The 12,906-nt window shown below is 44.5% G+C and overlaps 1 protein-coding gene across 6 annotated transcripts in view; it reads right to left on the bottom strand.

The window, feature by feature from the left end:
- Positions 1 to 12,906, bottom strand: part of LOC119965313 (cyclin-dependent kinase-like 3) — a 193,559-nt gene that overhangs the window by 61,876 nt on the left and 118,777 nt on the right. For 4 of the 6 annotated variants that reach the window (XM_038795885.1, XM_038795886.1, XM_038795889.1 and 1 more), the window contains exon 11: positions 12,127 to 12,336. The exons of the other annotated variants lie outside the window; for them this stretch is intronic. In XM_038795885.1, coding sequence (XP_038651813.1) covers positions 12,127 to 12,336 — 210 coding nt within the window. The remainder of the gene's footprint in view (positions 1 to 12,126; positions 12,337 to 12,906) is intronic. 6 annotated transcript variants of the gene reach the window in all.

Here is a 12,906-nt window from a genome sequence, read left to right as displayed (position 1 = left end):
CAGAACTGAAGTGGTTGTTTAATTTCTCTACCATTTCCTTTGTCTCTATTATAAATTGTCCTGTTTCAGTAAGGGGCCCACATTTGTCGTCACTAGTCTTTTTCTTCTTTTAATATAGTTATAAAAGCTTTTACAGTCCACTTTTATGTTATTTGCAAGTTTACTCTCATACTGTATTATTCCCTTTTTCATCAATCCCTTGGTCCTCCTTTCCTGAAGTCTGAACTGCTCCCCATCCTCAGCTTTGCTACTTTTTTGAGCAATTTTATATGACTCTTTGGATCTATTACACCCCTAATTTCTTTTGTAAGCCATGGTTAGGCCGTTTTCTTGCTGTGTTTCTACGCCAGAAAGGAATACTGTTTCAAAGCATGCATTCATTCCTTAAATATTAGCCACTACCTATCCACTGTCATGGAATCTGAGAATTCATAGAATCCCTACAGTGCAGAAAGAGCCCATTTGGCCCATCGAGGTTGCACAGATCCTCTGAAAGAGCACACTACCCAGGTCCATTCCCCTGACCACCCCGCCCTATACCCGTAACCTAACCTGCACATCCTTGGACACTAAGGGGCAATTTATGAAGGCCAATCCACCTAACTTGAACATCTTTGCACTGTGGGAGGAAACCAGAGCACCTGGAGGAATCCCGCACAGGCAGGGTGAGAATTTATAATAGAGACAAAGGAAGTGGTAGGGAAATTAAACAACTACTTCATGGAGAAAGACACAAAAAGTCCCAGAAATGCAAACTCCACAGTCACCCAAGGCTGCAATCCAACCCTGGCCTCTGGCGCTGTGGGGCAACAGTGTTCGCCACTGTGACACCGTGCCGCCATTAACTTCCCATGATAAAGTCCCAAATCTATCTTGGCCAATTCATGTCTCATACCTTCATAGTTTCCTTTGTTTGGACTCCAGACCCGGGTGTCAGATCAGACTTCTTCACTTCCTGTCCTAATGAAGATCTCTACCACTTTGTCTATAGTATATGAGGAATTCACATGACAGTTTATGAGGAACCAAAAAACAAAGAAAGACTTGCATTTATATTGTGCTTTTCACAACCAATGGATGTCTCAAAGCACATAACACCCAATGAAATATGACAAATTTAATAGCGCTCTTTGAGGGTGATAAGCAGGGTGATCAAGGGAAATGAGTAGATGTAGTGTATTTGTTTTTTTAAATGTTGCTTGAGGGATGAATATTAGCCAGGACATCAGGGATTGCAGAATAGTACCATTGGATATTTTACATCTCTCTGAGCAGAAAGGTGGGACCTTGGTCTAAAGTTGTATTTGAAAGATGGTACACAGTGTGAGAATTATCTGCAAATTTGCAGAAGCTATCAAGATGTGTGCAAGAACCAGGAGCATAGAGGTTTCTTAACCACTATAAACAGGTCTACGTGAACACTCGGGATTAGATCTGTGATTGACGAATACTGTTTTACTTAAATAAATCTACTGTAATGCAGGTGAGCATGCTAAATTCCTGAACATACATACACGCTTCAAGCAAAAGAATGGAAGCCATTGTTTAAATAAATTCTGCTGTGTAGATCTCTAACAGCTCGTGTCCAGTGTCGTAAAGGTGTTGCTGAAGCAAAGGTTTCCAAGAGTCAACTAGGTTTGAAACAAAGCATACTATGTTGGGGAGGGTTCTGACTAGTCCCACCCTCTATCACCTGAAACAGACAGCTGGTTTGACCACAGAGTGCAAAATGTCAGTTTTTAAAAAATAAATTTAGTGTACCCAATTAGTTTTTTTCTAAGGGACAATTTAGCGTGGCCAGTCCACCTACCCTGCACATCTTTTAGTTGTGGAAGTGAGACCCACGGAGACACGGGGAGAATGCACAAGCTCCACACGGACAGTGACCCGGGGCCGGGATCGAACCCAGGTCCTCAGCGCTGTGAGGTAGCAGTGCCAACCCCTGCACCATCGTGCCGCCCCTTCAAAATGTCAATGTTAACAGCTAGGTGAGTCCACCAGTTTGAGGTCATTCCCATGCCATTCAAACAGATTTTGGAAAGTTAAAATCAAACCAGTAACTATCCGCAATTGCAGAAGGATGTATATAATTGGGATGAAGACTTGGAAGGAAATGTAGAGTAAAGGGTTAACAGCTTGAATAGCTGAAATCTGGAAAGCAGAAGTTCCAAACTTGAGCAAAGATCCTAATTGGTGTATAGTAGCTGCAATTAAAGAGTAATGTTTTTAACAAACTACAGTCTTAAGCAGCTTACTTTGGGAGAATAGACAAACCCCAGAGAACCTCTTTTAGACCTGAAAGCATGACAAAACATTGTGGGCAGTGAGTAAAAGTCCCGGAAAACCCCCAAGAAGAAACAGTTACAGACCTGGCAAGTCAAGAAATCCTTCAGGACAAAAAGGATCACATTCAAAACTCACCAGGAAGTCAGACCTATGCAGGTGCAATGGATGTAAACTGAGACATAGACGGAGTCTGGACAGCAGTGAGCACAGCCAAGAATCAATAAGCAACACGAGTGAAGCAGGGCTTCACCAGGGCTTGGTGTAAGCATGGAATCCACAGTCCAAACCATTCAGAGCACTGATGTCTCACAATAGGTTCAGCACTGGAAGAACTGAAGAAAGAGGCTGTCCAAATATTGAACCACTTCTGATATAAACAGAAACAAACAAAAGGATTAGGCCAGTACATCACTCTATGCAGTTGGAGCTAATGTAAACAAGATAATAGTGAGTCAGCGAGTGAGATTTCAATTTCTTAAGAAATCCTGCAAACATTTGATTCCTCTGTCCGTGTTTGCAAAAATTTAATTCCAGACAATTTAACAAACGAAAACAAAGATCAGGCAAGAGCGTATATTCATCACTGATCTGTACAGGCTCGCAGAAAATTATGACTGAAAGTTTGAGGTAAGAACTAATTTGTGATCATAATATCAAGATGAAGCTCGATCAGATCTTTTGCAAACAAAGAAACATTTAACTCTAATCTAGGCAATACAAATTGCAAGACAATTCAGAAAGCAAAATAGAAGGTTTGTTAGTGGGGAAGATGAGGTCCTGTGGAAACGAATGAGTGATGCGCGATCAATAACCACAGAAACGAAGGAGTAGTCCGAATCGAAGGCTTTAATCTACAAGCAGTGTGCCCAGCAGCTTGAGTACAGAAAGAACGATGGCTGCTGGGAAACATGGGTTCTTATACGCCGCCTCATGGGCGGAGCTACCTTCATCTTGACCAATGGGAAAGCAACACTTGGGCCAATGGGCAGTGAGCCTTCTCCACCAATAGCAGCTCACACTCCCAGGTACCGTAGTACCTCTAGTCGTACTACCACAGTAAGCACACCAAAGTGGAACCCTGTGAAAACAGGAAAAAGCTCACCTGCCGCCATCTTGAAATGTGGAGAGAAAAAACATGCAGAAGCAGGAAGAATGCCCAGCAGAGAAAGCAAAGTGCCACAACTCTGGAAAAGTAGGACATTTTGAAATTATCTGCCAATCTAAAATACATGTAGCTTGCAAAAGGAAGGAAAATAATATTAAAGTCAAACTACATACATGAAGTGGAAGAGCCACATGAAAAGGAAATAATTTTCCGAAGGTAGGTAAATGAGACAATATAAATACTGGAGTATTAAAATTGAATTAGATGGACACCCCACAGAGTTTAAAATTAGACACAGGGGCAGGAGTTTCTGAATTATGCAGAAAAGTAAAAAGCCTTAAGCACATTACACATAAACCTTCATCTATCAGGTATCGGGGTCCTGGTGGTACTGCACTGAAAGTCATAGGCCAATACATGGCAAAACTGAAGTACAAAGATAGAGAAACCATTGAACCTCTGTATGTCATCCAGAATCAAGAACCTCCTTTACCAAGCAGGAAGGCATGTATAAACTGAAGTTAATCTATAAAGGTGATGAAGTTGCTGATGAGCATTATAGCAAAACATGAAAGAATGAATTTCCAAGATTATTTATAGGCTTGGAAAAACTGATGACTGAATACTATATGACCCAAAGAGCTGGTGCTAAACTAATTTGCCTCTTTACAACGAGGAAACTCCCTCGCCCACACTTCGACTTGGTCCAAGGTGAAATTGAGAACACGCTACAGCAATAGGTTATCTTACCAATAATCATGCCAACCAAATGGTGTGTTCAGGAATGGTCATGGTCTCAAAGCCAAATAGCTTAATTAGAAACTAAACGGATGTAACTCAACTAAACAAATCAGTGGAACGTGAGATCTGTCCGATGGTCTCAGGGACCCAGTCAGGGCCCATAGCTTTCTGAGGGTTCACATTCAAGAAGGCTGATCTGACTTTGGAAGCTGTGACGGTAGGTAAGAGTGTGTCTGAGGCTGCCGGGGCAGTTGACAACGGTTTGATGGTTTCTTGCTCGAACCAAGCATGGAATGCATTGAGTTCATCGGGGAGGGATTCTCTGGTGCCGGAGATTCTACTCGACTTCGCTTTGTAGCCTGTTATGTTGCGTAAGTCTTGCTGACGAGAGTCCGTGATGTTAGTCTGTGACTCTAGCTTGGCACGATATTGTCTCTTGGCATCCCTGATGACATTGCGGAGGTCGTACCTGGATTTCTTGTATAGGTCAGGGTCGCCTGTCTTGAATGTCTAAGACCTAGCCTTCAGTAGGGTGTCAATCTCTCGATTAAACTATGGTTTCCAGTTGGGGAACGTATGTACTACAGTCTTTGGCACGCAGTCTTCTACACACTTACTGATAAAGTCTGTGACGGTGGTGGTATAACCGTCTAGGTTGGTCATTGAGTTCTTAAATATGGACCAGTCCACTGACTCCAAGCAGTCACATAGGAGCTCTTCTGTTGCCTCGGACCAGCACTGCATGACCGTCTTCACCGGATTCTCCCACTTAAGTTTCTGCTTGTATGCCGGGAGAAAGAGCATCGTTTTATGGTCCGGTTTTACGATGTGCGGTCGGGGGATGGGCTGGTAGACGCCGTTGATTTTTGTGCAGCAGTGGTCGAGAATGTTGGCGCTCCTGGTGGGACAGGAGATGTGTTGGTGGAATTTTGGCAGTACACTCTTGAGATTCACCTGATGAAGGAGGTGTGCTCTGAAAGCTAGTGATTCAAAACTGTTGGACTTTAACCTGGTGTTGTAAGACTTCTTACTGTGCCCACCCCAGTCCAACGTCGGCACCTCCACATCATCACTCTTCAGATTGGCCTGGTTGAAGTCCCCGGCCATGATGAGCAAGGCCTCTGGGTGTTCTATTTCATTGTTATTTATAGCAGTGTACAATTCGTCAAGAGCTTTCTTCACTTCTGCCTGGGGTGGGATGTAGACTGCCGTGATAATAGCAGAAGTGAACTCCCTTGGAAGGTAGCACGGGGGCACTTCAGGTATTCCAGGTCTGAGGAGCAGTAGTTCGCCAGAGTCAGAGCACCAGGTGGAGTTGATGAGGAGGCAAACCACTCCACCCTTCGCTTTTCTGATGACGCCACGCGGTCCGTCCGGTGTATTGAGAAGCTGTCAGGTTGTATGGCACAGTCCGCTGAGGCAGGAGTGAGCCCTCAGCAGTCTCTTACTTCTCACTGAGAGGTAAGTCTAGTGTTAAGCTCATGCAGTTTGTTTTTGATTGTTTGGACACATGCCAGGAGTATGCTGGGGAGTGGAGACTTGAAACCATGTTGTTTCAGTTTTACCTGCAGACCGCTGCGTTTCCCTCATTTCCTCGGTCAGCGGCTGCTTCTGAATAGTCCCGGGATCGGATCGGAGAAGTCTGACCTTGTGCAAAGTTCGGGGCTGCGTCTAGCGAGAGCCTCGGGGCTGCGTCTAGCGAGGGCCGGGGAGCTGGTTTCGGTTTAGGGGTCGCACCTGGCGAGGTCACAGGCGCTGGTTGGGATTTTGCGGTTGCTGTGGGGGAGGAGTCATTTTTTGCGATCCGGTGGTGTCCTGGGGATCTGCGAGTACGGGTCTACCTTGCAGCGCGTTCGGGTCCTCGTGTGGATCTCCGCCGTTTCGGGTGTCTTTAACCCGGATTTGGGTTGCAAGCAGGAGCTTCCTGCATCAGGTTGGACGAGGTCCCGTGTTCTGTTCCAGCGTTGGTGGTTGGGTTGGGCGCTTCTGGAGTCGGGCCTTGGAGTAGGCCTGGTGGGCCCAAATGTGGATTATTCTTCCTTCCATCCTCCAGTAAATCAGGGTGCTGGCAGAGGCACTGCCAAGGTAGCAGGCTGGCAGCTGGGCGGGCCTCTCCGGGCCAGGTTGGCCCGGGTCACATTGTCGCTTAACTAGTATTCTAGAGACGCAGGGTAATGCTCTTATTGTCACAAATAGGCTTACATTAACACTGCAATGGAGTTGATGTGAACAGCACCTAGTCGACACATTCTGGCGCCTGTTCGAGTACACAGAGAGAGAATTCAGAATGTCCAAATTACCTAACAGCATGCCTTTCGGGACTTGTGGGAGAAAACCGGAGCACCCGGAGGTAACCCACACAAACAGGGGGAGAATGTGAATACTCCGCACAGACCCAAGCCGGGAATCGAACCTGGGACATTGGCGCTGTGAAGCAACAGTGCTAACCACTGTACCAACCCTTTCAAATCACGCCTTGACAGATGGTGGAATTTAACTTCAATAAAACGACACTTGGAATTAAAAGTCTAATGATGACCATGAGAACAATGTTGATTGTCGTTAAAAAAAACAAATGGTTCACGAGTGTCTTTTAGGCAAGGACACCTGCTGTCCTTACCCGGTCTGACCTACATGTGATTCCAGACCCACAGCAATATGGCTGACTTTGAAATGGCCGAACAAACCTCTCAGTTTTACTCAACCGTCACAAAGTCAATAAAAAAGAATGAAACCAGACGGATTACATGGCATTGACCTAGGCACCAGAATGACAATGGCAAATCCAACTCTGTTGACCCTGCAACATTCTTCTTACTAACATCTGGGGGCTTGTGCCAAAATTGGGAGAGCTGTCTCACAGGCTAGTTAAACAACAGCCTGATGTAGTCACAGAAATATACCTTACAGATAATGTCCCAGACACCGCCATCACCATCTCTGGGTATGTCCAGTCTCACCGGCAGGACAAACCCAACATAGGTGGTGGCGCAGTGGTATATAGTTGGGAAGGAGTTGCCCTGGGAGGCCTCAACATCGACTCTGGACCCCATGAAGTCTCATGGCACCAGGTCAAACATGGGCAATCCTTCTGATTACCACGTACCATCCCCTTTCAGATGACGTTTCAATACTCCTCCATGTTGAACACCTCTTGGAAGAAGCACTGAGGGTGGCAAGCGTGCAGAATATATTATGTGTGTGGGACTTCAATGTCTATCACCAAGAGTGACACAGTAGTATCACCACAGATCAAGCTTCCCAGGTCCTAAAGTACACAGCTGCTAGACTGGGATTACAGCAGGTTGTGAGGGAACCAACAAGAGGTTAAAAACATACTTGACCTCATCCTCACCAATCTGCCTGCAGCAGATGCACCTGTCTACGACAATATCAGTAGAAGTGACCACCGCACAGTCCTTGTGGAGATAAAATCTCATCTCCACTTTGAGAATGCCGTCCATTGTGTTGTGTGGCACTACCATTGTGTTAAGTGGGATAGACATCGAACAGATCTAGCAACTCAAGACTGGGCATCCATGAGGTGCATGTTATGGGCCAGGGTTTAGAGAATCCCAAAATGTATCATGGAGTTCACCTGACCCACAACGTTTAATACATTGTGGTATAGGGAGCACACGGCCCACTCCACAGGTGTGGTACAGCAGAAATGGAAAAGTATTTTTTTAAGCAAAACAATGTTTATTCTATGAACTCAAGTTAACCTTTTTAAAACATACAGTGAACATCTTAGCAACCATCAATTCAAATACAACCCCAAAGAATACAACACTAAGTAATCCTTAATAACTTCCCAAACAACACCAGAAGACAGAAGAAACACCTTTTAACAGAAGAACATTAGGTTTACATTCACTACTGAGAACATTTATAATTCTGAATTCACCAAATGATCAAGAGATAGTCTTTTGATGGCAGAAAGAACAGCAGTACACCTGCTTTGTCTGGCTTCAGCTCCAACACGGAAAACAAAACTAAAACACACCCTGCAGCAAACAGCCTAAAACAAAAGTAAAAAGCTGACAGACAGCCCAGCTCCACCCACTCTCTGACATGACTGCAGTAATAAACACCCATTTCTTAAAGGTACTCTGACTACAGATATTTATATACATACCCATTTATAAACACCCATTTCTTAAAGGTAGTCTCACATGGCAACAATATTCAACCAGAAATGCAGAGTGGATGATCCATCTCATCCTCTTCAGGAGGTCCCTAGCATCACAGATGTTAGTCTTCAGCCAATTCGATTCACTCCATGTGATATCAAGAAACAGCTGAAGGCACTGGATACTACAAAGCTATGAGCCCTGAAAATGTTCCGTCAATAGTACTGAAGACTTGTGCTCCAGAACTTGCCACACCCCTAGCCAAGCTGTTTCAGTATAGCTATAACACTAGCATCTACCCAGCAATGTGGAAAATTGTCCAGGTATGGCCTGTACAAAAAAACAGGGTAAATCCAACCTGGGTCATTACTGCCCTATCAATCTACTCTCAACCAGCAGTAAAGTGATGGAAGGGGTCATCAACCGTGCTATCAAGCGGCACTTACTCAGCAATAACCTGCTCACGGATGCTCAGTTTGGGTTCCGCCAGGTCACTCAGCTCTTGACCTCATTATAGCCTTGGTTCAAACATGGACAAAAGAGCTGAATGCCAGAGGTGAAGTGAGAGTGACTGCCCTTGACAGAGAGGCAGCATTTGGCTGACTATGGTATCAAGGAGCCTGAGCAAAACTGGAGTCAATGGGCATGAGGGGGAAAACCCTTTGCTGGTTGGAGTCATACCTGGCACAAAGGAAGATGGTTGTGGTGGTTGGAGGTCCATCATTTCAGCTCCAGGACATCACTGAAGTAGTTTCTCCAGGTAGTTTCCAGGCTCAACCATCTTCAGCTGCTACATCAAGGACCTCCCCCATCATAAGGTCAGAAGTGGGGATGTTCTCTGACGATGGCACGATCTTCAGTACCATTCGCAATTCCCCAGAAACTGAAGCAGTCCATGTCAAAAAATAAAAAGACTTGGGCAATATCCAGGTTTGGGTTGACAAGGGGCAATTAACATTTCAAGTGACTTAAGTGCTAAGCAATGACCATCTCCACAAGAGAGAGTCTAACCATCGCTCTTGACATTCAATGGCATTAATATCACTGAATCCCCACAATCAACATCCTAGGGATTACCACTGACCAGAAACTGAACTAGACTAGCCATATAAATACTGTGGCTATCAGAGTAGGTCAAAGGCGAGGAATCCTGTGGTGAGTAACTCACCTCCTGTCTCCCCAAAGCCTGTCTATCGTCTACAAGGCACAAGTCAGGAGTGTAATGGAATACTCTTCACTTGCCTGGATGAGTGCAGTTCCAACAACACTCAAGAAGCTTGGCACCATCCAGGACAAAGCAGCCTGGTTGGTTGCTCCTCCTTCCACAAACATTCAATCTCTCCACCACCGTCGAACAGTGGCAGCCATGTATACCATCTACAAGAAGCACTGCAAAAACTCACCAAGGTTCCTTAGACAGCACCTTCCAAACATATGACCACTACCACCTAGAAGAACAAGAGCAACAGGTACTTGTGAATACCACCATCTAAAGTTCCCCTCCAAACCACTCACCATCCTGACTTGGAAATATATTGCTGTTCCTTCACTGTCGCTGGGTCAAACGCCTGGAATTGCTTCCATAACACCACTGTGGGTGCACCTATACCACAGGGACTGCAGCGGTTCAAGAAAGCAGCTCACCACCACCTTCCAAAGGCAACTAGGATGGGCAATAAATGCTGGTCTAGCCAGCGAACCCCACATTCTGTGAATGTTTTTTTTTAATGATCAAAAAGAACCCCCAACAACACCTGGGCCCAGGTCACAGTCCATGTTGTGTTTGTACATTCTCCCCATGTCTGCGTGGGTCTCATCCCCACAACCCAAAAAGATGTGCAGGATAGGTGGATTGGCCAAGCTAAATTGCACTGTTGTTGGTGGGAAGGATATTAAGGACACAATTTCCAGCTCTCCAAAACAGCATGAGGATGAACACAGAAACAAACCAGCTTGTAACTTTAACTTCAGGCACAGCGCACAAGACCCATCAATGCTGAAGTCCAGGGACAGACTATGGGACCAACAGGTGAAAGACATAATAATCAAAAGAGCTCCACAACTGGGATCATACAGTGTTAGATGGACCAGGGTAAGGAGAAACTCCAGCCTTGATATCCTTGGGAAGAAAGACAATAGAAACTTGGGCTTACTACTCAGATCCTGATGGAAGTAAAAGAAGAAGAAACAAGACAAAGCTCAACAGCCACCCAGGAGAAGGACACTAATACCGACTAAAGGGAGAGTACAGTATGCCCTCAACCTCAGAAAGAGATCTGAACAAGATCAGGGAGATTGGTCAAGGCATCTTCCAGTCTCGCCCTGTGAAGTCTGAGACTTTGAGGGAGATGTAGAAGGATGTATATAACTGAGGTAAATAACCGAAGAGGGGGAGGGTAAATGTAGCATAAAGTGTTAATATCAGAAGTACATGATTCTGATATAATGAATCTGTAATACCACATGATGGAGTAACAGAGATTGGGAGACAGCAGAAGTTTCAAACTCATGCAAAGTTCCTAATATGTATATAGTAGCTGTAAATAAAGAGTAATGGTTTGAACAAACTACAGTCTCAAGCAGCCTACTTTGGAAGGATAGACAAACCTCAAAGAAACCCATCTAGACCCAAATACATAATTTTTAAAAAAATCAATAGGTTCAAGCCAAGACAGAGGGTGAAAGAAAAGCGTGTTTCTTCCATTCTTGGGAAATGATCCAAAGATTTTCGCAAAACCCTTGATTAAATTCTTAAACAGGCATTCCACCTGATTGAATGGGTCTTCCAGTTTTAGCTGAGGCATAAAAGGGGGTAGTAGTGGATCAACCGCCTGTTATCCACTGTGGCTGATTTGAAGGAAATGATAATAGGCTGGGGAATATCACCGGCAGCTGATCCTTCAACATCCATTTTATGCTCTCCCGGCCCTCCGCCAAGGAAAAGTCGAAAGTTCTGCCCATCCTAATTGATTTGGAAATATCCTAATCAATCAAGGTACATGGTTCCTATTTCAAGCAATCACTTTCAGATCACTTTCAGAGAAAAATGGAAATGAAATAGCTTGAATATTATCTGAGGCCAACAGGATAGCCTCCAAGGGAATTGGCATCTGAAACAGTGAATATTTAAGTGACCATTAAAGGGGAACTAATTCCGTTTATGCAAGGTGGTACTAGCTGATGTGCATATAGGTAGAAGTCCCAACAGGTTTGCTTAAAATCATTGGCTTTCAGAGAACTGCTCCTTCCTCACCTGAGGAAGGAGCAGTGGAGCAGTGCTCCGAGCTAGTGATTTGAAACAAACCTGTTGGACTTTAACCTGAAATTGTGAGATCTCTTACTGTGCTCACCCCAGTCCAATGCCAGCATCTTCACACCATGCATATAGATGATTAAGGGACAGATGTTTGTTTGTGACCATTAGTTCTGAGATGGGAAAATGACTATTATCTAGCTGAGTACTTCTTGCTGCACCTTTCAGACATTCTTTCCATTTTGCTTTCAAGCATACCTGATTTTGCATCACTCTATTCAATTGACATTTAGGTTTTGGTGGGATTCTTAGATATTTCAACTAACAATAAATGGCACTATGGGTTTGCCTCCACCTCATGCACTGCAGCAGTTCACCACCACCTTCATGAGGGTACTTAGAGATGGGCAACAAATGCTGGGCCTTGCCAGAAGTGCTCATACCCCGTGAAAGAAGAAAATACACAAATCTTTACAAGATCATTTCCAATGTAAAACAACATTGAATTTCTTACTTCCCACATATCCAAATAACCCTGGTTTAAAATATTAACAAGGCATTTGATATGATTTTGGAAAATATGTGAGGGAGCAGGGAGGAAAGCTTACCTGCAAAACTAGACAAACATTTTTCCTGAGTGGCTTGATGAATGGATATAGACTCAGTTTGGGTGGAGGTGCCTCGGGATGGATTACATCCCACTTGTTTCTTCTATTCCACCACAAGTGATTTCTCCAAGATGAACTCCTAGCCATCGGACTCAGGTGAGGTATCATGGTGAACATTCCTCTCGCCCCCTTCCTCTGATTTTCAGAATTCTGTGGGTCAACAAGATGGTTACTCTGATGTGTTAAACCACCCACTGAAGCAAATCAAATGGAATACATTGCCTGCATAAAGCATTTTGGACACTTACCTTCAGGTGAGTGCTCCAGCTGGGACTTTCCCATGCCTCATACGTCTTGGGCTCCACCCAATGGGCAGATATAGAGGATTCTGGGGTGGCCAAACAACATTCTGTCAGCACCCTTAAGGAGAAAAAAGTGGTCTGGTTGCTTCCCATGTCTCCCTTAGATTTTCTTGTTCACACAGGTACACTTTTGCTCCTACCCTAACCCTTCTTGATTTGCGACAACGTCAAACAGATTCTTTTGGATGCCAGCACAACGGCTACCTCAACAAAGGTCTGTTTTAGCACCATCTGCACTTATCACGTTCTACCATTCTATTAATATCCTTGAGGAATGAGGAAGAAATGTCTTAAGTAGCTGTGACAAAATTGAATTATTTTTGCCCAGCTTTGAATCAGCGAATGTCCCTTCAAATACATAATACACATGGTATTCAACAGCCAGCTAAAGCCAGGATGTTGTGACCAACTCAGTACG

This window comes from Scyliorhinus canicula, chromosome 4 (genome assembly GCF_902713615.1).
Source record: "Scyliorhinus canicula chromosome 4, sScyCan1.1, whole genome shotgun sequence".
Classification (NCBI taxonomy): domain Eukaryota; kingdom Metazoa; phylum Chordata; class Chondrichthyes; order Carcharhiniformes; family Scyliorhinidae; genus Scyliorhinus; species Scyliorhinus canicula.
Note: the sequence above shows the minus strand (reverse complement) of the source record. Positions and strands in the feature narration are given on the sequence as shown.